A 21936-nucleotide genomic window follows, 5' to 3' on the forward strand; every position below is an offset into this window, starting at 1 on the left:
TTAAAAGTGTGGATTTGTGCTTTTAGTCATGGAGCCTTGGCCTCATTCCAGAAGAGGGTATCTCAGGGCAATCTGTCTCGTGTTCAGCAGAGCATCTGTTCTGGTGACAAGTTCCCGACCTTGCTCAGGGCACTTTTGTTAAGTGCTGCTCTCTTATGGCTTGCCTTGAACTTGGTCCAGTTCCAAAGCTGTGCAGCTCCCCAAGAACTATGCCAGTTCCTGAATGCGGAACTCCATAAACAGTGCTTTGGTGTCAGGCACTTGAATTCAGGATGCCATCTCAGACTTTTATAGCTGGCAAAGCCTTCTCTGAGCTTCATTGCCATAGCCCAAAGAACATGCTTTTTGTAGCTTTGCTCTCTCCAGTCATGGGAGTCCAGTCCAGTCTTTCACTCTGAATAATCCTGCCTGATATTTACATGTGCATCCAAACAGAAAAAAATCCATTTTGAAGTCGGCACTTTCAGCTGTAGGATGAACTTTAAATAACCAGTTCCCAAACTTTCTTGTGTCCCACTCTGTCCACCAAAAATCCTCACAAATGAACGCCCAAACCAGTAACATAAAAAATAACAACTCTGCATTCTCATTGCCCCACAATGCCACCTCTGGAAAATCAGCCATTTGTTCACATGGTATGTATTCATACTCTGATGGGTGTGAGAAAGATTTTCCCTTTTCTTTATCAAAGAACATTGTTTTACCCTTTCCTTTTGAAAAGAAGAATGAGCAAAACAAATGCTTTTTATGACTGCGTGGTTTCCCCCCCTATTTTGTTTTGGTTTGTCTTTTTTTTTTTTTTAAGAATGCTTTAACCAATATCTGTGGGCTCCCTCTAGAGAGTCCAAAATCCCTTAGAGCACCGTGCAAAAAAAAATTTCTGAAAGCATTACTGAAAACAGTCCCTTCCACACTGCATGTATATTCCCTTTTGCCCCCCATGATTTCTTGATATTTATGCTATAGCAGATTTATCCCTCCTTCTCTCTCTCTCTTTCTCTGTTGTGATTTGTTGTTATTTTATAATTTCTTTTCAGTGTTGATGCAAATTCCCTGTTGTATTTCCCCTCTGTTCTAATCCAATTTCCATATTCTCTGTGATGTCTTTCCTTATCTTCATTTCCTCATTTCCTTCCTCTGCTTTCCATCAGCCTCCAAAAAAGATTTGGGATTATACTCCTGGAGATTGCTCTATCCTTACTAGAGAGGATAGAAAGGTAATTGTGTCTCACGTACGTTGTACTACAGCATCTAGCGCGTATATATGTGTGTATGTGGTTTTCTTTTTTTTTTTTCTTGTAGCATTGCTTGGGTTTTGTGTGCTTGTGAGTGTTTTTTTTTTTTTAATTGGGCTTGAGCTCATTAGCCTAACAATTAAGTAGCTGGTAAATTGATTAAATAAACAGTTCTTAAATCATAATCAGCCATAATTTAGAGTGGTTGTTTTGCTATCTTGACTTGCAATGATAATTATACTAACAGCATATTGCATATTGTTACAGTATCTTTTTTTTTTTCTTTACAGGTGGGTTTTATAACTTTATGGTTTGTAGAAATAGATTCTAGCAGGCCTGTGCATCTCTTGATTTGAATGTTAATTGCCTAAAACTATTTCCTCTATAATGATTGAAACATGATTATTACTAGTGATTTTCTGTGTATTGTCCATACAACCTTCCTCTTTTTTCAATTAAAAGGCTCTCTTTTTTTTTCAAAATTAACATTCCTTTGGTTTCCCCTAACCCTAAGCATTGTTTTCCCATTCTTCTTCTCCTTCTTTAACCAGAGTGATCTAGAAAAAGACCTCTACCTCTACCAGACTGAGTTAGAGGCAGATTTAGAAAAAATGGAGAAGCTTTATAAAGCACCACATAAAAAGCCACAGAAGGTATTTCCTATTCTTTTCATGCTGCCAGTCCCTGTTTCCAAACTCTCTGCTCTAATCTATTCACTGCTGGATGATTATTAAATGAGGTTGGGATAAATAATGGTTCTGAGCGTTCTGACTGCATGGCTTGCTGTGTTGCTGTCAGAAATAATAGAATGTGATGCTGAGAATCCAGCTTGAAATCCATTTCAGATACAGTGATTTCCTCTCTCACCCACCACCACATTCGCTTTCAGCTGCCCCCACCCCCATCCCAGTCCCTGTTTCAGGTTTAGAGTTCAGTGTCTGCAAAAAAAACCCCTCTCTATTTTTCACATGAATAGGCAGCAGCAGCAATCAGCTTAAAATTCTTGGTTGGCATGTCACGTCATCATCTCGTGCCTTTCAAGCGTGTTGCCATCTACTCTCCCTTCATACAAGCCCCGCTCTCTGCTTGGAGCGCACGCCTACCCAAGATTTTGGATATTCCCGAGAGATTTTACACAATTTTCCTTATGCTGCACCTTGCCATGGCCTTCTAGGGCAGGTCAGCTGCTGCTGCTTCAAGAGTCTGCAGGACTCGAACCATGAAATGATAGATTAATTGGTAACACGCCATTTTTTCTTTTTTTTTCTGTTGCTGATTTTTTTTGAAGCTGCGGCATTTCACCAGGACTTGGAAAAGCTGCTTTTTCAAATCCAAGATTTGCTTTTTCTTCCTAGATAGAAATCCTCACGTAGATGAGGGGACTCCAAATAGAGAATTGCCTCTAAAATTGCCTTCAATTTTTAAATAACGTGTCTGAGAAGCGTTAGATGGATTTAAAGCAAGCGGCTAAGAACTGGCTTTTGCTATTGAACCTGTGCAGCTGGCATTGCTTCTCTTAAGTAAGGAAACTGAACTGAAACGTTGCTTTTCTTTTTAGAGCTTTGATATTTTTTGAACGCTGAGGAATGTATTGTGCTGCAGAAATGTAATACACCTTTAAAGCAAAGGCGGGCAGTGACCGGTTGGGGGAAAGCTTGGGGAAATAATTATGAGCATGTGTCTCCTGGTCATGGCCCAGCTGGTTATCTCTTCTTGCTTTTGGCTTTATTCACAATGACTCATTTGCAGACAAAAGAATAGGCACTGCGAAAAGGCATCGGCTGTGCTAAAAACCTGTCACTGCCCTGAAGGAGCTCACGAAAATTGTTGCTTTTCTGCAAAGACATTGACAGCTTAAATTGCGTTTAGATTTAAACCTCAATGTCTCTTATAGGCTAATATTCAAGCAATAAATGGAAAATTACTTAAGCAAGCCTTTTTCTTCTCGAATGTAAGGGTTTATCAATGACTCCTTTGTTTGGACTTTTGCAGAATACAGCAGGTGTTACTCCTCTGGAAACTTCCACAGACCATTCTTCCTAGTAAGTTTTTCAATTGCTTGTTGATGTCTCTTTTACAATCTGAGCTCATGTAGGACAGGGTTTTGGGCGTTGGACATGGGTTGGCTGTTTGGGAGATGGATATAGACATATGCACGTACTGTAAGAATTATATGCATACTTTAGGTGATTCCTGGTACAATGTCTGCTTTTTGATCCAGAATGAATTTTGAAGTGATTACATGAGTGATGGTATTGTTTAAATAAGATTTGCTGATTGTGCTAGGCAGTGGCTTTAAAAAAAAAGAGACCTTTAACTTCATCTGATGAATTTTACAAATTGGCTGTATCTTCATGCAAGTAACATTATTGTGTGGAATAAAAAAAAAAATTGTTTGTTACACGTGTGATAGATTGGCTCCTGCTAGATATTCCGTGTTATTTGCACCAGATTAGATGGATGCAGTTGATGAAAGGCAGTAATTTTCCAGCCTACAGGAAGGGAACAGTGGTAGGAGTAACAATATTTCTCAAAGATTGATTGGGCACCGCTTTTTCAGCAGAATATATAATAAACAGTATATTCTGTGTAAATGAGCTGTACATGGAGTTGGTTTGTTTTAAAAGAGGAACACACAAAAAAATCCAGAGCAAGATGCTGAGCTGTGTTGAGTTACTTGTGTCATCCTGAGTTATTTGAGTCTCAGAGCCAGCCCCTAATGTGAGCCTGTTGCTCCTTGTAATTGTACTGAATACTCAATGTTGTCCATAGGCACAGTGATCCCCTCTGTGAGGAAGGTTCGTTTAAAAAGGCAGGTTCTCCTCCAGATGCCCACTGATACCACGTGTGTTCCCTGCCCCTATGGGGGCCTTAGAGGTCTCCTGTACTTTTTTCAACTCAGTTCCCTTCTGTCTGTGTTCATTCCGCTGGCAAACCCACATAACTGCTGCAACTGTTTTGTTTTGGAAGGAAGAGAGCAATAAAATAAATGGAAATCTCTGAGATTAGCATAAATATCTTATATTTGCAAGCAGCTGGTAAGATTTCTGCCCATGGCAGCACTGTCTGTGCCACACAAAGCATTCAGGAATGCCAATGGCTGATCCAGTGGAGAGGAAGCAAGCTCCGTATGCTGGGAATGGGACCACAAGAGTGAGGCCCAGTGGAGCTGCACGTTCTTCCCTGCCTTGCTGTTAGAGAGCAGAGAGAAAAAATAGCTGGAGTTTACTGTCTTCTTTTTTTTTTGCAGTGTTGCTCTCTCTCCATTCACCTGATCTTGCAGACTGCTTTGGCCCTAATGCAGTACTGCTTGCTGGTCTGAATAAGGGAGCAGCTAGTAAAGGGATTCTGCCAATAGCCTCCTCTATCTCTCCCAGGTTTATTCTCAAAGGAGGATTGTTTTAACCCTTTGGTTTTTAACAACTAGGCTAACAACTAACCTCAGGGCAGTCATTATTCCCTGCAGCAACTGGCTGGGGTTCCTCAGGTACCTGACAAAGAATGCACTCTTTATCAAAGAGATAACCCTGATAAAAAATAGCTTTGTAGCTATGGGTCTGTTTGGGCTTTGTCTAGGTAGAAAAAGTGACAGTATTCTCTTTCTCTTTTGTGGTGCTTTTCAGGAGCCTCCAGAAAGTAATTTATGGGACTGCACATGATCTGGTTTTCCTTGTCCGGAAATGAAAATAATCTTTGTGATCCAGACATTGTGTAATTCCACCTCCATAGCCAGTCCTCTGATGTGTTTAAAGCTTTCTCTTTACCCCAGAGCATCTATCCAAAATAAACAGATACATGTACAAATTTATCCACAACAACCAGATACAATCACAAACATTTCCAAATTCTCATAAATTTGAGTCACTCTTGGACATCAGGATGTCAAATATTTCTATGAATTGGAAAATCTGTATATTTTTATTTTTTCAAATTTTCCAGCAGTCATGCTTTGGCCCCAGAATAGCTTTATGTGAGACTCCATCTTATTCTGAAGAGCCTGGTTGAGCACAAGAACTGGTATCAGATGAGCTTAGCTTTTAGGAAAACAGTCTGCCTGATTGCTTAGTAAGTTTTTTGCACCTGGAAAGGCCATTTATACCATGGCATTGTCAGTTACTCTTTTAGAGAGAAAACAGGGAAATCTAGAAATCAGATGTGTGAACATACTTGTGCTTAGGTTCATACTTGTGCTTAGGACTAGAAAAGGGATTTGCAATAAATTTCCAGTCTTTAAAAGCCTAAGAAATTAAAATTGTACTAATTTTAACAGTATTCTGTTTATATATATGCATGGTAGACCTACAGTCCAGGATTTTTTTATTCCCTGTAGTAGAAGCCTTGGGCAAAGCTGAACAGAACTGTGCATCTGGGAATTTCTTTGGCAATTAAAACAGTATAGAATCTGTAGCCCTATACTATTGCTTCTCTGCACGGTCCCTCACTGGTGGGCTTCAGAAACTGCTCAGGGAATCTTGAACTATAGTGTTGGCTGGGGGGCTGAACTGGATGAGATGACCTCCTGAGCAGCTGTGCTATGTAAGCATGGGACAGGTATGGCTAGTGTTTAAGGAGAGAGAACTGGAAGCTAGAAGGTTTTGTGTACTTTCAATTAGCCAGTGAATTTCATTGTATCTGCAAAGAATTAATGTATCAGCTCTGTGACTGTTATCTCATCTGTAAAATAGAGGAGTGCTCTGTCGCTGCCCATTTCTGGGAGGACTAAGCCTGCAGATTTCTTGCAAGTGGAGGATGCTTTGGTAGTGCCAAACCCAGAACATGATTGCAGTGTATTGATAACCTCTTCATTCAGCACCAGTTCTTCATATACAGTCTATTCTCTGTTCACAAGTGTGGTTTTCTCTTACTTTACATGAAGCTCTCAGCAAACAGGAGTAACCTCCTGGTGTCCCTCCCCGTTTTTTTTGTGTATTCCAGCTCCACCTATTCACCCAACTACCATGCAGTGAAGAGGGAGTCAGAGTTAGCTCTGGGGGACCCTGCTGCCTTGGAGAATGAAAGGCAGATTTACAAGAGTGTGCTGGAAGGTGGAGATATCCCATTCCAGGGGCTGAGTGGTCTCAAGCGACCTTCGAGCTCTGCTTCCACAAAAGGTAGGTGGTTAGAGCACTAACCTCTTCTCCATTCTGCACAGTGTTAAAAGCCAGGTCATATGGGGTGAACTGTTGCAAGGTTTAGAGTCCTGTTCAAGCCAATTGAGATTTATGCTGTCCTTCCTCTTTCTTATTCCCAGTGTTCTCTCCTTTTTCCTCTCAGACCACACTGGCCAATATTTTTCATTATGCCTTTAACTGATCTTCTCAAGAGAGACCAGCTCCCTCCATCCAGCACCTCCCCACACCCTCATGTTCTTCCTCAAGGCTGCTTAGGCTGGCCTTGCTATCCATCTGCTCCAACTGCCTTGCCATTCTAGAGCCCTTCCCTGCCTTTTCTGTTCTTCCCGCAGCAGTATCTTAGCAGGCCACACCAGTCTGCTGGCCTGGCTACCCCGGTGTAGCTGGTACCACACAGCCTCCTGCCTGCCAGGGCTGTGCAGAGAATGCACTGACACTGAACCCACTCACACTGAACCAGCAATTGCTGGCTGAACCAGCCCTGCAGGCTCCAGGAATGTGAGCCAGAAGAGACTGATCTCCTCCTCTTCCCTACCCCTATTGCAGACTCTCTAAAAGAGACAAGGAAGAGCATGACTCCCGTCGGGGAATTGTACTGGGGAATGTATCTCTGAGCCAACTTCAACCTAAAAATGGCTTGAGATGGGGAGAGGACTGGAGAAGGAATGTACTGGGTTTCTGAACTGCTCTCCCTAAAAATAGTACATCACACCAGAAAGGTCTCTCTGTCTCCATCTTCCAGCTGTTTTTCAGCATTTTGTCAGGCCTGTAGGGCAGGGAGTCAAACTGGATCTGAACAAAAAAAAATCTGTTCAAACAGTTATTATTCCCCAAACTGCAATTGAACCTGAATGGTTATTTTGACATTTGAATTTGAACTCAAATCTGAAACAGACCTAAAAACTGCAGTCTAAGCTGAAACCAGACTTAATATTTAATCCTATTTAAAAAAATATATAATGTCCTGGTCTGACTCCTTGTATTTTAAAGCAACCATGGCCAACCACATTGTCTAAAGGGCACTCAGCTTATTCCTAGTATGGGGAATCTCTAAGCAGGCATCTCTTGGGCAAGGTCAGCTGTGTTGTGTGCTTGTGCTAGCACAGTCAGCCTCTGATTGTTTTCTCCCTCCCAGGAATAAACTGTTTGGCAAGCACTGTGCTGAGACAATAGTAGGTGTGATTACAGGCTTGGTATTAAGCCATTTTGCAATGTTAGTGCCTCTGCATTCTTGCTGACACTCTGATCCTGCCCAGAGTTCAGCTGCTCTTTTCCATGGTGCCACAGCTTCCCTGGAAGCTCATGATGCTTAGCACTTTTTTTGGAGGGTACCTTAAAAGTGCTCCAGATTTGCTTCTGGCCAAGCCTCTCATTTTAGAAACGTTAGCAGCACTTCACCTATTCCTGTAAGCGTGGCTTGTTTTGCAATTTCTTCCTGCTTTTTTATATGTTTTGGAATTTTGTTTCTTTAAGGTGCATTTTATGAAATCCAAGCATGTTCTTTCTCCTTTCTCAATAGCTTTCTAGCACTTAAGCTAACAGGTTGTATTTATTTTATTCTGCATGCTTACCAGTGGATCGTAAAGGTGGGAATGCTCATATGACTGCACCCTCTTCAGTTAATAGCCGAACCTTTAACGCTAGTCATACCGGTATGTTAGGTCACGCATGTAAACATAAGAAGCCCTTATCAGCTGCCAAAGCCTGCATTACTGAAATCCTCCCTTCTAAATTCAAACCCAAACTAGCAGCTCCAGCTGTTCTTGTGCAAGACAAGACGGGTATCTTGCTGTCTCATGAGAAAGCTCAAAGCTGCGAAAACCTTCGTAGCTCCACTGCCTTGCTTGATAATAAAAAGGCTTTCATGGTAGACATAGGGGAAAGCATAGAAAACATCTTGATGAAGTCGAAGCAAGAGTATGCCATCAAATCCGGCAGTACCATGAGCCTGCAGGAGTATGGCACCAACTCTAGGAAAGGCTACCTGTTCCCTGCCTCCAGAAAGAGTGGTATGGAGTTTACAACGCTCTATAAAGACATGCACCAGATCAACCGGTCCAGGATCCATTTGGACACAGTCTCCTCCTGCAGCGTGAAGGATATTGCATCTCAGTTTGAGAATGAAGCAAAGGACAGGATGGAGCACAGTCTTAGTCGAGAGGATTCAGAGCAGATCCCCAAAGACACCGTTTCCTCCCGTATCAGTGCCTTTGAGCAGCTGATCCAGAGATCCCGATCAATGCCCTCACTTGACTTTTCTATTGGGCTAAACAAACCTACCACTTCTCTTCAGTCTAAAACTTTGCTGAGTGCTGCATACTCTGCAGAGATTCTTCTGGATTTGTCAAAAGCACACCAAGAAGAGAAGGATGTTGCCAGCTTTGCAGATAAATCCTCCCGCTCCTGCAGCAATGTGGAGGACACAGCTTCAGATGTAAGTGATATCATCCCTATGGACACACTTTCAGCTTGCACTGATGAGACAGATCTTCTCTCCAATGCCTCCAATGACAGTGGCAGCAGCAGCAGCAACCTCAATGGGCCTCAGAAGCATAAAATTAACAGATGCAAAGGTGCATGCCCAGCTTCCTACACCAGGTTCACTACCATCCGAAGGCATGAACAGCAGCAGGCCTCCAGGAACCCTGATTCCAAAGGGGATGTCTATGGGGATAGGCACATGCTCCCCAGAAATGTCTACCTAATGAGCCCACTCCCGTTCCGATTGAAAAAGCCCTTCCAACACAAATCCTGCAGAACTCCACCCCCAGACTGCCTGGCAAGCCTGGCAGTGCCCAGCCCTGACAACCCTGACGACCCCATACAGCTGCAGGGGAGTGTAGGAAACAAGAGTCACCACTCCCAGCACCAACCTTGCTCCAGAAGCGGGCCTCTTGCTCCCAGGCGCCGGTCCTCCTTTGACGTTGTGGAGAGGCTTAGCTACTTCCCCACCATGGGATCTAGCCGGGATAGCTTCGCAGGCCAGGCTGGCACTCCTGACTCCTTAAACAATGGGAACCCTGTTTCATATGCCCTCTATCACAGCCTGGACACAAACAACAACCCGCAAAGTGAACTTGGGACGTACCTAGGAGGTGGTTTTTGTGTTCTTTACCAGTGTCCCTTTATTTGTCTTCTTTCTTCCATTCTCCTCCTCTTTTCTTCCACAACCCTTGCATTTTTACGTCCCACCTTTACATCCCCTGACTCTCTGGTTTTTTTCCCCTAGTGTGTCTAATGTCCTTTGCGTGTCTTGCTGGGCAGTTTTGTTCAGGGCTTGTTAACAGCTGCACTTCTGAGAAACAATTTCCGCTGCGTTTCTAATCACATCAGGTTCAGTTTCTCTGGAGCAGCTCTGGGGATGCAAGAATCTCAACATGAGATATTTCTAGCCCTGTATCATTTACACACGTGGGAATTATAAGCCAAACGCAGATTATTTGCTTTAAGGAGTAGTTTCTCAAGGTCTAGTTGTGTGTGTATGCGTGTGTGTGTGTATTAAACTTTTCTCAACAGTAAAATGCCAAATCATACTTTGATGGCACTTTGATTCTTCACAAAGTCCTTCTATGTCTTTACACTTTCCTGTATCATTATTTTCTCCCTGTTCTTGGATCTTTGTTCACATGTACAGCCCAAAAGGGAAAAAAATGAAAATGGATAAATTATCAACATCTGATTGGCAATTTGGTCAATGGCAATTGAGAATCCTTACTGTCATAACGGAAACAAAGTGTTTAAAAATACCTATTTTTTTCCTTTCTGGTTATGCTAGGTAAATCCATGTGTATTTTAACTTCCTTATGTTGTTTTGAAGTAGATTCAGAATCACCAAGGCATTTTGCACCAGTTGATTACATGGAAACTCCAGAAGAAATTATCCGCAGGCGGCATGATGATAAAGAGGTAATGCCCTCCTTTATGGCCTAATAACAGTAGTAGCAGCTCCACATACGAGCAATACAGCATTTAGCCTTATGTAAGGGCGTCTTGTATGTCCATGGCTATGTGTCCTGGAAGTTAGAGTAGCAAGCAGTAACTAGTATGTTTTACTTTCAATACTCTCTGCCACTGATTTGCTGTATAATGTGTATAGTCCAGTTCAGCTTGTTTCAAATAAACCTGATAGTTCTTATCAGTTGCACAAAATTACGTATAGCGGCTTTAAATAATATAAGAAGTTTGGGAATGTATGGGAGATGTGGCATAACACCCCAGTACTTGCAGAAAAAGATTGGTAATCTGTAATTGTTCTTTACGCAAGCCACTTGAGTCAGTATTAATCAAACTAGTGAAAACAGTATTTTTCCTGTGGGGGTCCTCAAGTCTTGAGCAGCAAGTGTAAAATGTTTTAAGCTATCAGAAAGAGGCAGGTTTTCCCCCAGTGCAAACTAGAATTCTTTATGGTGTCTGAAGTTTTTGTTGACAGAATGCAGCAGTCCTTTCTGAAATGACTGGGCAACACTGGGACAAGCTGAAATAATAGGAAAGCCATATAGACTTTTCAGCACTGAGTGTATTCAAGCTGGGTTAAAGAAGTTATAAAATGATTGCTTTCCTGGAAGATGGAATTAATTTCCCCTGCCTGGGGGGAAAAAAGTTTTACTTTTAGTGTTAATGTTCGGAGTTCAGATAATGTTTATGTGTGCTCTGAAATATGGTAAAATCTGCTCTTAATTCCTATGTGAAAAATGGTTTTTTGCTGTCTTCTCCTGTGAAAGTTAGTACTTTCCCCACTTCCAAAAATCCAGCATGAAAACTTGTGTAAGATCAAAAACCTGAATTCAGTACGACTTTCTGGTTTCAAATTAATTACCACATAGCTGAACTCTTCAGCTTAAAGTCAGCCCCAGAAGGTGAAAGAATCCTTCTGCCCTCATACACAAGAATGCATGTTTCCATTAATGTGCCAGAAACTTTAGAAATCCAAATTAATTCTTAGATGTTTATTTACTTTATTTTACAAAGTGTGTTACATGAGCCCAAAAGAAATATGGGAGAACCTGAATGGGGTTAGGCACTCTCCCAAGCTCCTTGCAAGGCTTAGGAGAATTTGGTGCCTCGGAACTTACCAGTGGGGCTGATTCAGGTCTCTTGGAAGTCAATGAGAGAAACTCCTTTTTGGTTGAAGGGGATTTGGAGCAGCTCTGCATTATCAGCAATCTTCTTAGAAGCTCCTAGGACCTGCCCAAAACTTAGAAAAAGTCCTCATTGACTTCCATCAGCTTTGGATCAGATCCTCTGTATGAGCTGGATTTCAATTATGCCATAATGATGATGTACCTTCTGTGTAAAACGAAAGGGCATTGTGTAGTTAGTAGAAACAGTATTTGATACTGAACTGTAAAGCCCCAGCTATTTGCAGGGACCTCAGGAATTTTAAGTCACATTTATGGCAGCTTTTGAATGCCTTTAACTAGATGATTTACTGCCCATTTTATGCGATTTTATGGCAGAAACTTTTAGAGGACCAGAGACGGCTTAAACGTGAGCAAGAAGAAGCTGATATTGCCGCTAGAAGGCACACAGGGGTTATTCCAACGCACCATCAATTTATCACTAATGAGCGATTTGGGGATCTCCTAAATGTAGACGATACAGCAAAGAGGAAATCTGGGTCAGAGGTCTGTTTTAGTTACCTCAGTCTGCTGCTTGACCCAAAGCAATAATTGCCTCTCACAATGTTGCGCTTTAGGCCGACATTAGCTCTTCAGAGAATGTCGTTTGTTGTTTTTTTTTCCACCTTCCCCTTTCCCATTCTGGCTTCATTTAGATCTGCTTTGACTCTTATGCCTGGTAGATTAATTGATATCTCTATACCAAGCTGCATATATTAAAGCATGCCTGCTGAGAATTGCTGGTGCACACCTGTGATGCATGCCTTTAAATATCAGCTACATAGTCAATCAAAGGCCTTCTACATCTTTTGCATCATATTGCTACATTGTCTTCTTGTCTGTGCCTTATGCTTAGAAACGTCATGTCTTGATCCTGGCCATGCAGCTGTCACATAGGTTTTTTTAGAAAGACATTGTCTCTTCTCTTGAAAAATGCTTAATGTCCTTTAGAAACAATCAGAAAACAGTCTGAGCATGTTTCACTGTGTACAGCCTGGTTGGACTTTCTGAAAGAGACAAAGGAGGAGGTACATATTTTTCCCAGGAGCCCAAGGCACTTTTCTGGAGCGCTGGATGCTAGTCCAGGTGTTGTGGCCAAATGCCTTTCCTGCCTCACATGGATTGCTGCTGAGCTCTTGACAGCCACTCTGTTTCCCCAGAGGTGCTGCACTGTGGTGCACCACCACTGTGGTGGTGGGTGAGGTGCTCACCATGTGGATGGAGTACACCTGTCTGCCCTTCAGTTTCAAATGCTCTAGAGCCTCATGAATGTGACTGCTTCTTATTTTATGCTCTGTTACCAAAATGACTTTAAAATTGTCTGAATAGTTTGTGGCCATTAGAAAATCAGCCAAGTAAACCTTTAGAGCCTAGGCCTGCTGTCAACATCCATTTTGGCTCTTTAGCCACTGAAGACTTTTTTTAGGTATGTCCTTAATTTATTTGTATTTCCTCTTCACCTTTGTCTCTTTCTTACCAATTGATACAGAGTACATGGGTCACATTGCAGTATTCAGCAGGGCCAGGTAATAATCAGTAAGAGCCACATCAAATAATATCCTACTGTTTTCCCCAGCTAATAAATTTCGCTTTTCCATTCAAATGTCAAGAGAAATTTGGTCCTGGAGCCCCAGTAACTGTAGTTACTGGAGCAGCTTTCATTCATCAGGGTTAGTCACATTTAAAAGTTGACTGCTGTTAAATCCATTTCCTGTAGAGCTCCTAATTACGGCTATACCAGAAGTTGGCACTTTGTGTCCTGGTGGGAGATGCCCACGCAGCATATGTGGACTGTAATACCAGTTGCACACAAGCTTGTAGCAGAATACCTGCATACAATTTCCTCCCCATGCTAATGTTAGCTATAGAAGAGTTTGGGTGATTTTCCCCAGCAGAGGGTTGAAAACCTAATTATTATTTTAATATATTGATTTTCTTTTTTCATCTTCAGATGAGACCTGCTAGAGCCAAGTTTGACTTTAAAGCACAGACGCTAAAGTGAGTACAGCTTGTTACTCTTACCTGGAGTGTTCTTCCTCTGCTTTTTCCCCTAGGATGCAGCATTTTTGAAGTGTCATGTACTTGGATTCATGTTTTGGGATGTCTTTCCAGTGACTCAAAGCAAAATTGTCCATAGTAAGTCAGGGAAAAGTAACATGAACCTTGCAGGTCACAGCATCTAAAAGACCTTTAGGAAAATGTTTTCTTTCTCAGTGCATCTCTATCCCACATGATTTTTAGGACAAACTTGCCTTCTTTACTGCAGCAAGTGAGTGGTCTACCCGGTGGGTGGGTGGAGCCACAGGAGAAGAACATACTTTTCACTGTACAAAACATAGCCCAAGGGCAGAAGGGACTTAAACAGATACCTAGCTTTAAGCGTGTGGGCCCCTGACTCAGGATTTTCCTGATTCAGAACATGTAAGTGTGCAGAGTGGTCACTGCTCTCCTGGCATCTCTGGATACATCAGCGGATATTTCAGATGTCATTGTTGTACCTCCAAGCCCTGTTGTGGTCCTTTGCGTGAATCCCGCTGCACTACTTGTTCTTTTTGGGAAAGACTGCTATGATGAGAAGGCCTGGAAAGCCTCTTTCTCTGCATGAGCCTGGAGAAGCTCTCATTTTAACATTGCTAGGGAGGGAAGAAAGAAGAACAGAATTCAGTGAAGGACCTGTTGGCTTTTGTCTCAAGTGCTAATGTCCTGAGAATATTTTTTATATGTTCTATAGGTAATGATTTGTAATAATTTAAATAGGCTCTCCCCAGCAACTATAATAAAACTGAGGCAGGTTAGGTGTAGCTGTTTTGTCCCTTGAGTAGAATATACCAGGGTGCCAGACAAAAGTGAAGCAGCGCTTGTAAAAATTGTCTTAGAAAAGGCTGTGTTGTTTATCTTCCTCTGGGGACCCAAGTAGTAAGTTTATGAGCCTAGTACAAGCTGGCCACGGTTCTTCAAGCGGCAGACATTAATAATTTTAGCACTAAAGCCTGTCGATGGAAATTCCAGTTTTTAGCCCAGTTGAGGTCAGTAGTTGCACAACCACAGGCTGACCATCAGTGCAATCACTGCAAGATCAACAGCACCATGTGAGGACGCTCTGCTAATCAGCAAACTAGCTCACATTAAAATCATGTGTCTCTTTGGAAGGCACTTGTGACATGATTGTATCAGAACAGGAATTGAGGGCTGCTCATCCTATCCAACATGGAAAGTTGGCATATTTGGCTTGAGTTTGACCCCATTGCTTCTGGAGCGTATGTGGTTATTAGAGCACTCACAGGCCAACTTTTTTGACAGGATGCCCAAAGAGCAAGAGAGGTCTTGCACATGACAATATGAACAGAGTAATCCTCAACATTAGCTTGTGCTTTGGGTGGAGCATGATGTTTATCAACATGCTGATGCAGACCTTGGTACCTAGGGATTGCTGGACAGAAAAAGAGCAGGTCTGTTCTCTGGTGAAGTTCTGATGGAGTGCTTGTGTTCTTAACAGGGAACTTCCTCTGCAAAAAGGAGATATTGTTTACATTTACAAGCAGATTGACCAGAACTGGTTTGAAGGTGAACACCATGGCAGAGTTGGCATCTTCCCACGATCATACATAGAGGTAGCTGCTTTCCTTGCAGGTGTTCTCTTTGTCCACTCCCTTTCTGCCAGAGACCAGTTTATGGGCTTTGTGTGTGAGACTTAGCTGATTCTGTTTGTTCATTCTAGCTCCTTCCACCAGCTGAGAAGGCTCAACCCAAAAAGCCATTACCATTGCAAGTATTGGAATATGGAGATGCTATTGCTAAATTCAACTTCAATGGGGATACCCAAGTGGAAATGTCCTTCAGAAAGGTAGGACTTCTGTTGTGCTGATGAATTGAATCCAGACATGATGATGTTTTTTAGGTCTAGTAACTTGTAATTTCCAAATGAAAGCTCCAATAAGATGAGCTCTGTATTCAGGAAGGATTCCTCTTCATCACCTATGTTTTTAATCCACAGTCGTTATGCAGTGCATTGCAGTTATTGTTGCAGGTAGGCTAAATCAAGAAGTGCCAATTGTTTCCTTAGGTCTAATTGAGGAGATACTTTGAGCACAAGTGCTGGAAACCTGGCTCTGCAAGGCAAATTAAGATACTTGGTGACAGGTCTCTCCAGGTTGATTAGATTCAGTGGAGGTGCACACAGTTACATGATAATGGTGATTTAGAAGAGAAGGAAACTGGATTCACCTTCCCCATACTACAAGCCAAATCATTGAGCAAGCTAAATTCTGTGGTATTGAAGTGACTGGCTAGACCTGACTGCAGAGTGAAGGTAGGGGAACGGGTTGTGTAATGGCTGTTCAGAGCAAAGTCAGCTACATTTAGATTAAGTAGCAGAATTTCTCCATCTCAACCAGCTTTCTGTTTTGCTGCTCAGATTAGATCTTCTCTGTCTTCTCTTTTAATTATATATGAAGGCGAGGCTTGCAGTGTATATTAAGGATCTGGAAGTCACTTTATTTGTCAGCAAAACAGGAGAGACCATAGGGAGACCTAGGTTAAACTGCAGACCTGTGCATACTTTCTGTACACCTCATACCCCTGAGAGTCTCGTGGTCAGCCTGAAACTTCTGGTTTCCATTTTTAACTGGCTTTAGCAAGTAGGGTCTTGAAAATGTGAGCATAACTGAGTCTGCAGACAGACCAAGTCAGCACCAGAAGATCTGCAATTTTTTCCTTCTCTGAACTGTAAAACATAATTCTCACCCAGAGTTTAGGGTTAGGATAATTGGAAGTAGGCTGAGAACCACCAATTATTTTAGGTTGGCTGCATCAAGATTAAAAATGTAATCTGCTTTGGAATGATGAAACATGTTAAAATCAGAGCTGCATTGCTATTCCTTCCCACAGGGTGAAAGGATCACGTTGATTCGACGAGTGGATGAGAACTGGTATGAAGGAAGGATCTCTGGCACCAGTCGCCAAGGCATCTTCCCTGTCACTTACGTGGAGGTGCTCAAACGGCCAGTGGTCAAGAATGCCATTGACTATCCTGACCCACCAGTGTCCCTCTCGCCCAGCCGCAGCGTGACAGCTTCACCACAGGTATTGGGACTAGATGCAGCCAGGTTCAGCACCTTATAAAACAGAGGGATATTGCCATTCTTGTGCAAGAAGCAATAGCTGAAAAAAAACTTCATTTAAGACTAGAATTTTGTGCCATAAAAGCCACATGCTCCCTTGCAGTAAGCTGCAACTGCAGGAAAAGGTGATGTTTCATTTACCTGAAAGGTTAATGAACAGATCATTTGGGGATTTGGAGACTCAGCATTTTATCTCTGATGTGTAGCTTGAATCCAGGCCAGGTTGAAAGGGCTGCAATTCACAGCCATGTGATTAAATTTCACTGCCGGAGATGGAATGAATTGGTGATCCAGCTTCTCCTGAATATGTGTTTACACTTCACACACCTTTTCTGTGATGAGAGGAATTTTATATTATGACTATTAGAAATGTGTCATAGACTGCTATAGTCTGTAAGAGTCATTATGTTGATCCCAGTCAGCTTGAATTAAGCTATATATCTGCCCCTGTATGATCTAACTCATGACCAAGGTTTTTGGAGACAAGGTCAGGAGAACAGCCTGTATTATTTGAAACTGGTGCTAAAGGAACTCAGGTTTTGAGCACGGGTCAGTCTGGAATCTTCCATGAATATTAGATTCACTATAAACCATACTGCAGTTCAAAGCAGAAATCAAAATGGCCCCAGGTAACTGTATGGGGATCCCAGAATGTTTGCCATGGCAAACTTATCAGGGAGATAGTGAGTCTCTAAATCCCTTTGTTTTGCTCCCATCCTGCAAATACTCATGCCAGAAGACGGTCAGCATACATGTCTGGGTCATGGCCGTGAGGTTCTGGTGCATCTCCCTCTCAATCGTGGGACCAAAACAAGACCAAGATTGCAAGAAACATAAGTGGAGAATTGGGATTGGGAGGAAGGAATACAGATATGATACCGAAAGGATGGGGAAAAAAATGCCATGACTCATGCCTGTTGTCTGTCTGGATCTTTCCTAAAAGGAGTGTTTAATCTTAGTCACTGTGTAAAGAGGAAAAACTTGTTGCTTGTTTGGGATTCTCAGTCAGAGTGGACCTCAGCTGAGCTTTTCTGTGAGGTTGGCAGCCTCTCCAGTTGGCAGCTGTAGCCTATCTTCCACAAGCTCCCTGCAAGCTTCTTCCTTTGATGGAAGGGATCATATCCACCTTTTTTTTGTTTCCTTTGCTATTCTTTTGATTCCTCCCCTAATAAGTCAGTACTCCCCCTAGTTTTTTGCCTGACTTGGCTGAGGACTGAGAAACAGTCTGACCAGTGCTAATGTAGCTGTTCTCTCCATGCTGCTGGTGGTAAAAGCTAAGGGCAGGACTTGGTAATGTGTTCTGCCCTTATAAACACAGGACCTATTTTAATCACCTGAAGAGCAAACAGCCACAGCTGGCTTTTTTGATCCCTTTCTCCTGCACAGCTTCCACAATGCATGTTTCCCAAGGAGCAGGCATTGCTCATGCTAGAGTTGGATAAAGTCAAAGTTCATTGCAGCAGCAAATTCTGGCTGGATCCACAGTGTGAATTGCTGGGGCCCCAGCTATTGCTGCCAGGTTGGTCAAATGCTGCATTCTGCCATCATGATGGTGGCTTCACCTGTTCCCTGAGGGACTTAGTGCTTATGGTATGAAGTCACAGGTCTTCCACAAGGTGTTTCGTGTCTGGAGAAGGCTGGAGAAGAGTATTAGCAGTACAGATACAGGCTGGACTCTGTGGTTGGAGTAGCTGTGGACAGCATGTTCTCCAACACAGCACACCATCCGTAGAAAACTTATGCATGTGGTCACAGATCTGCTTCTCTCCACACTTGCTCTCTCTCCTTTTACTTTTTGCTTGGTTTTGTATTTCCTTTGTTATTTTTTTGTTCACTTCTTTCTTTTTCTCTCCTGCTTTTGTCTCCTTCAAGTCTCCCAGCTCTGAGCTGCTCCATACTCCAACTCCTCCGCCTTTGCCTTTTGCGCGCCGCGCTTTGTCTCCAGAGGTGCAGGCGGTCACATCCGAGTGGATTGCTCTGACCGTGGGAGTGTCTCCCAGCACCACTCCTGCCATAACTCCTCCATTGCCTCCTCTGCCTGAAGCCTCCCTCTCTCACACTGACTATCTCTCGCCTTCTGCTGCAGCCAGCCCTTCCCCCACAGTCAGCCTCCACCATTCTCATCTCTCTGGCTCCTCGACTCCCAGGTCCATTAAATCCCCATTGCCCTCTTCCTCATCCAGACCTCAATCCTCTGCCCACAGTTTCTACCAGGCCACTCCACAAAGTGAAGAAAAGTTTGTTGACTCCCCTCCTCCCAGCATGGCCTACTCTAACTCCTCGCGCTGGGCAGTGGAGAGCCCCGAAAGCATCCTCGCAGAGCAGCGTGACACCACTGCCAGCCAAGCCTGGCTCCAAAAGACAGGAGAGGGCAGCAGCCACCCCAAGCAGAGTGCTCATGCTGTCCCCAAGATCTCTGCTGAGCGCTGCCTGAAACCATCCCAACTAGACATGCGTGCGAGCCCAGAAAGGAGACCTGTGGGTTCCTCTGAGGACAACCAGTTGTGTCAGGAGCTAATGGCTATTGTTCAGGGAGGTAAAACAGAGAAAAGAGACGTGAGGAAAGGTGATCTGGGAAAGTTTCAAAGCGGGGAAAAGAAGGTACTTCTCCTGCATGTGTGTGTGCTGCTCTGAATCGCTGATTTTTGTTTAACTGGTGGGTTGAGGTTTGTGCTGCTCTGCTGCCAAAGCAGAGCCAGTGGCTGCCACATGTCATTTTGATGATCCTAAGACATTCTTTCAGGGGTCACTAGTGGCATTCACTTGATAGCAGATCAAAAAGTTTTAGAAGGGGCTCAAGAGCAGTGTAGAGAAAATTATTTTAGAATAGACAACACAGGACTGACACAATCAGTCACATCTAGTGAGGTGATTGTCCCTGATAGTGTCTATTACCAGATGTGTCAGATGAAAGCATCACACAGGCCCCACTGTGTAGAATACAGACTATTTCATGCTAATCAGAGATTTTACAGTGTGCAGTGGATCATTGGTTATAGAATTTGTTTTGTTAAAGCCAAGGACCAAAAAGCATTTTAAACATCAGCCTGGCTCCTAGAATCACAAAAGGTGTCCCTGTTCATCCTGGAGCCTGTGGTTTAGTGAACCTTAGTCTGGGATGTACCTGGCTAAGGGAGTCTTGATTGTTATCTATGTATTGAGAGGAAGTTATTACCTTCGCATTTCTAAAATTACGTGAAAGGCTCTAGCCACAAATGAGAATTAGACCTAGTGATGCTTTCCCCCAAGAGTTTTTAGTTATATATAGCTGTATGTTACAGTTAGAGGAAACACAGAAGGAACTCTCCAGTAGCTTCTGCAACATATCTTCTGCCCTCAGTCTTTGTATAGGATACATGCCTTACTTTGCAGCTCTCTGTTGCCTTGGGGCCCATTGTAGGGTACAGCTAGTCCAATTACATTACAGCACCCCAATGCGTGGAAGTTTGGAGAATCTGAAATCATAGAATTATAAGTACTGTCTTGGATGCACTGCAATAGCCTCCATGACATACCCCAACATCTAGCCAGTATTAAATACTGAGAAAACAGGGTTTCCAAGATGACATGTTTCACACTGGGAAAACTTATGACAAATAATTTGATTTCTGCTTGAATCATAACCAGAAGTCTACTGGGAGCTGTGTAAAGACTGTACTGTTTACCATCTAGATATATTTTTAGTAGCATTTTTTGGCCTTAACCTGCATGTTTAAAACAGAGTGAGGTGGTCAGCTCAGACAAACCAAGTGGAAACTGCACTTGTCTTTGCATGGAATTACTGTTGCTCTGTGTGCTTCAAATTTACTGCATAGTAGATGCTCTTATCACTAGCAGTAATGGTGCCAAGAGTGTGTGCCAAGCTGACCAATTTTTCTTTTCTTCAAAAGACTGCAGACTCAAAAGTATTCTCTTCATCTGCTCCTCTTTCTTCCTCTACCCTCTCTTCCTCTACTGTCACAACACAGCCACCTCCCAGACTTACACGCAGAGTCAATAAGCCACAGGTAATCATCTTTGCTGATTACTCTTCCATTACTTAGAGTTGTTTCCATGCCATGCTATTGTTTTGTCATATGCTTATTTAGCCATTCATTGATTACACAGGCGAGATAATTTTCCTCTAATTTAGAATTTTTATTAAAAAAAGAAAATTACTTCCAGGCTGTGCAGAAGGGCAGGTATGGGCAAAATCTTCAGCTGCTGCAAATCTGCATAGATCAAGTCTAGGTTTCTGCTTGTTTGTACCAGCTGAGGATCTGTTTATCAGTTCCTCCGAAAGATTAACTCAGGGCTTACTTGGTTCTGACCTTGAGCTCCTACAGCTTGATTGCATTATAAGGCAGTGTCAGTGGCCTTCTCAGTAGGAATGGTATAGCACAAGAAAATTTGGTTCAGGTATTGTTTAACTGCCTGAGATAGGGATTCAGGGTTTGAGCATCTCAGAGCTGGGGATAAGGCATACACAACTTTGTATCCACAATGCCAGCGGCCTGCTCTGATCTCAGGTAGGATTCTAAGCTCTATTGCTGCAAGCTACAAACGTTTTTAAAGAGGGATGCAGTAGTGTCTGTGCAGCACTGTGCCTGGGGTGCCCAGGGTGTGGGAAAGAGCAATGTTTACATCTGCTGGTGCCTCATCAGTCCTTCAAGGCAGCTTCCACAAGATGGCAATATTTGAAACAGTAAGTTCATAATTAGCAAAAACTGGACTGAATTTGTAGTGATGGGTATTGGGGAAGCAATCTTTGGCTTGATCAGTGAACCAGGCAAGTTGCTCATGCAGGGTGAATGTGGGAAGTAGTTGCCAATGTCACTTACTTTCTTGATTAGATTGAGAGAGAGAGAGCTTAAACCCTGAAATTTTCCTATTACCTTTCCTCATTTTCTTCCACTTGTCAGCTTGCACAACTTTCTACCGAACAACCACCTCCTGCTTCCCTTTCACTTTCAATATCTGTGTCCAATAGAATACATATTCTGCTTCATGTTAAAAATCCACAGAAGTTTCCTGTGTTGGCCTTTCTCCTGAGCTCTGACCTGCTTGGTCCTGCTGGTGCTTGCACTGGATATATGTGATCCAAAAGAGCAGGAGCAAAGAGCTACGTTTAGGCAAAGATGTTTCTCTCCAGTGATGATTAGCACACAGTTCTATTTTGGGTGTTCCACCTGGTTGTAATAAGACCCTGTGGCCTTTCTTTGGAGTCAAAGTCAAGTCAATATTTATATTTTATATGCCTTGACAATCAGAGCATATTGTCAGTGTCAAGTTAAAACTGTGTGACATTAGCAGTAGTCTTGACATCCTTTCCAGCTCTAGGTCTACAGTTGTT

General features: G+C 42.8%; 2 protein-coding genes across 27 annotated transcripts in view; both read left to right on the top strand.

Annotated features, from left to right (window-relative positions):
- SORBS1 (sorbin and SH3 domain containing 1) overlaps nucleotides 1–21936 on the top strand; it is a 164435-nt gene that overhangs the window by 132978 nt on the left and 9521 nt on the right. For 15 of the 26 annotated variants that reach the window (XM_082285972.1, XM_082285977.1, XM_082285980.1 and 12 more), the window contains 12 exons: nucleotides 1152–1217; nucleotides 1787–1888; nucleotides 3228–3277; nucleotides 6171–6346; nucleotides 10185–10273; nucleotides 11824–11991; nucleotides 13436–13482; nucleotides 14981–15095; nucleotides 15203–15328; nucleotides 16372–16566; nucleotides 18477–19205; nucleotides 20495–20611. In XM_082285972.1, the coding sequence (XP_082142098.1) occupies nucleotides 1152–1217; nucleotides 1787–1888; nucleotides 3228–3277; nucleotides 6171–6346; nucleotides 10185–10273; nucleotides 11824–11991; nucleotides 13436–13482; nucleotides 14981–15095; nucleotides 15203–15328; nucleotides 16372–16566; nucleotides 18477–19205; nucleotides 20495–20611 (1980 nt within the window). The remainder of the gene's footprint in view (nucleotides 1–1151; nucleotides 1218–1786; nucleotides 1889–3227; nucleotides 3278–6170; nucleotides 6347–10184; nucleotides 10274–11823; nucleotides 11992–13435; nucleotides 13483–14980; nucleotides 15096–15202; nucleotides 15329–16371; nucleotides 16567–18476; nucleotides 19206–20494; nucleotides 20612–21936) is intronic. The other 11 variants (XM_082285982.1, XM_082285983.1, XM_082285984.1 and 8 more) reach the window with 4 other exon arrangements.
- Nucleotides 7885–9886, top strand: LOC309575517 (sorbin and SH3 domain-containing protein 1-like). The gene has a single exon (XM_082285996.1). The coding sequence runs from the start codon at nucleotides 7968–7970 to the stop codon at nucleotides 9594–9596; it is 1629 nt and encodes a 542-aa protein (XP_082142122.1). The 5' UTR covers nucleotides 7885–7967; the 3' UTR covers nucleotides 9597–9886.

Source organism: Coloeus monedula (genome assembly GCF_965178545.1).
Source record: "Coloeus monedula genome assembly, chromosome: 8".
Taxonomy (NCBI): domain Eukaryota; kingdom Metazoa; phylum Chordata; class Aves; order Passeriformes; family Corvidae; genus Coloeus; species Coloeus monedula.

Excerpts from the sequence above, each read along its gene's own strand:
- LOC309575517 (XM_082285996.1), top strand. The coding sequence starts at position 7,968 with ATGACTGCACCCTCTTCAGTTAATAGCCGAACCTTTAACGCTAGTCAT.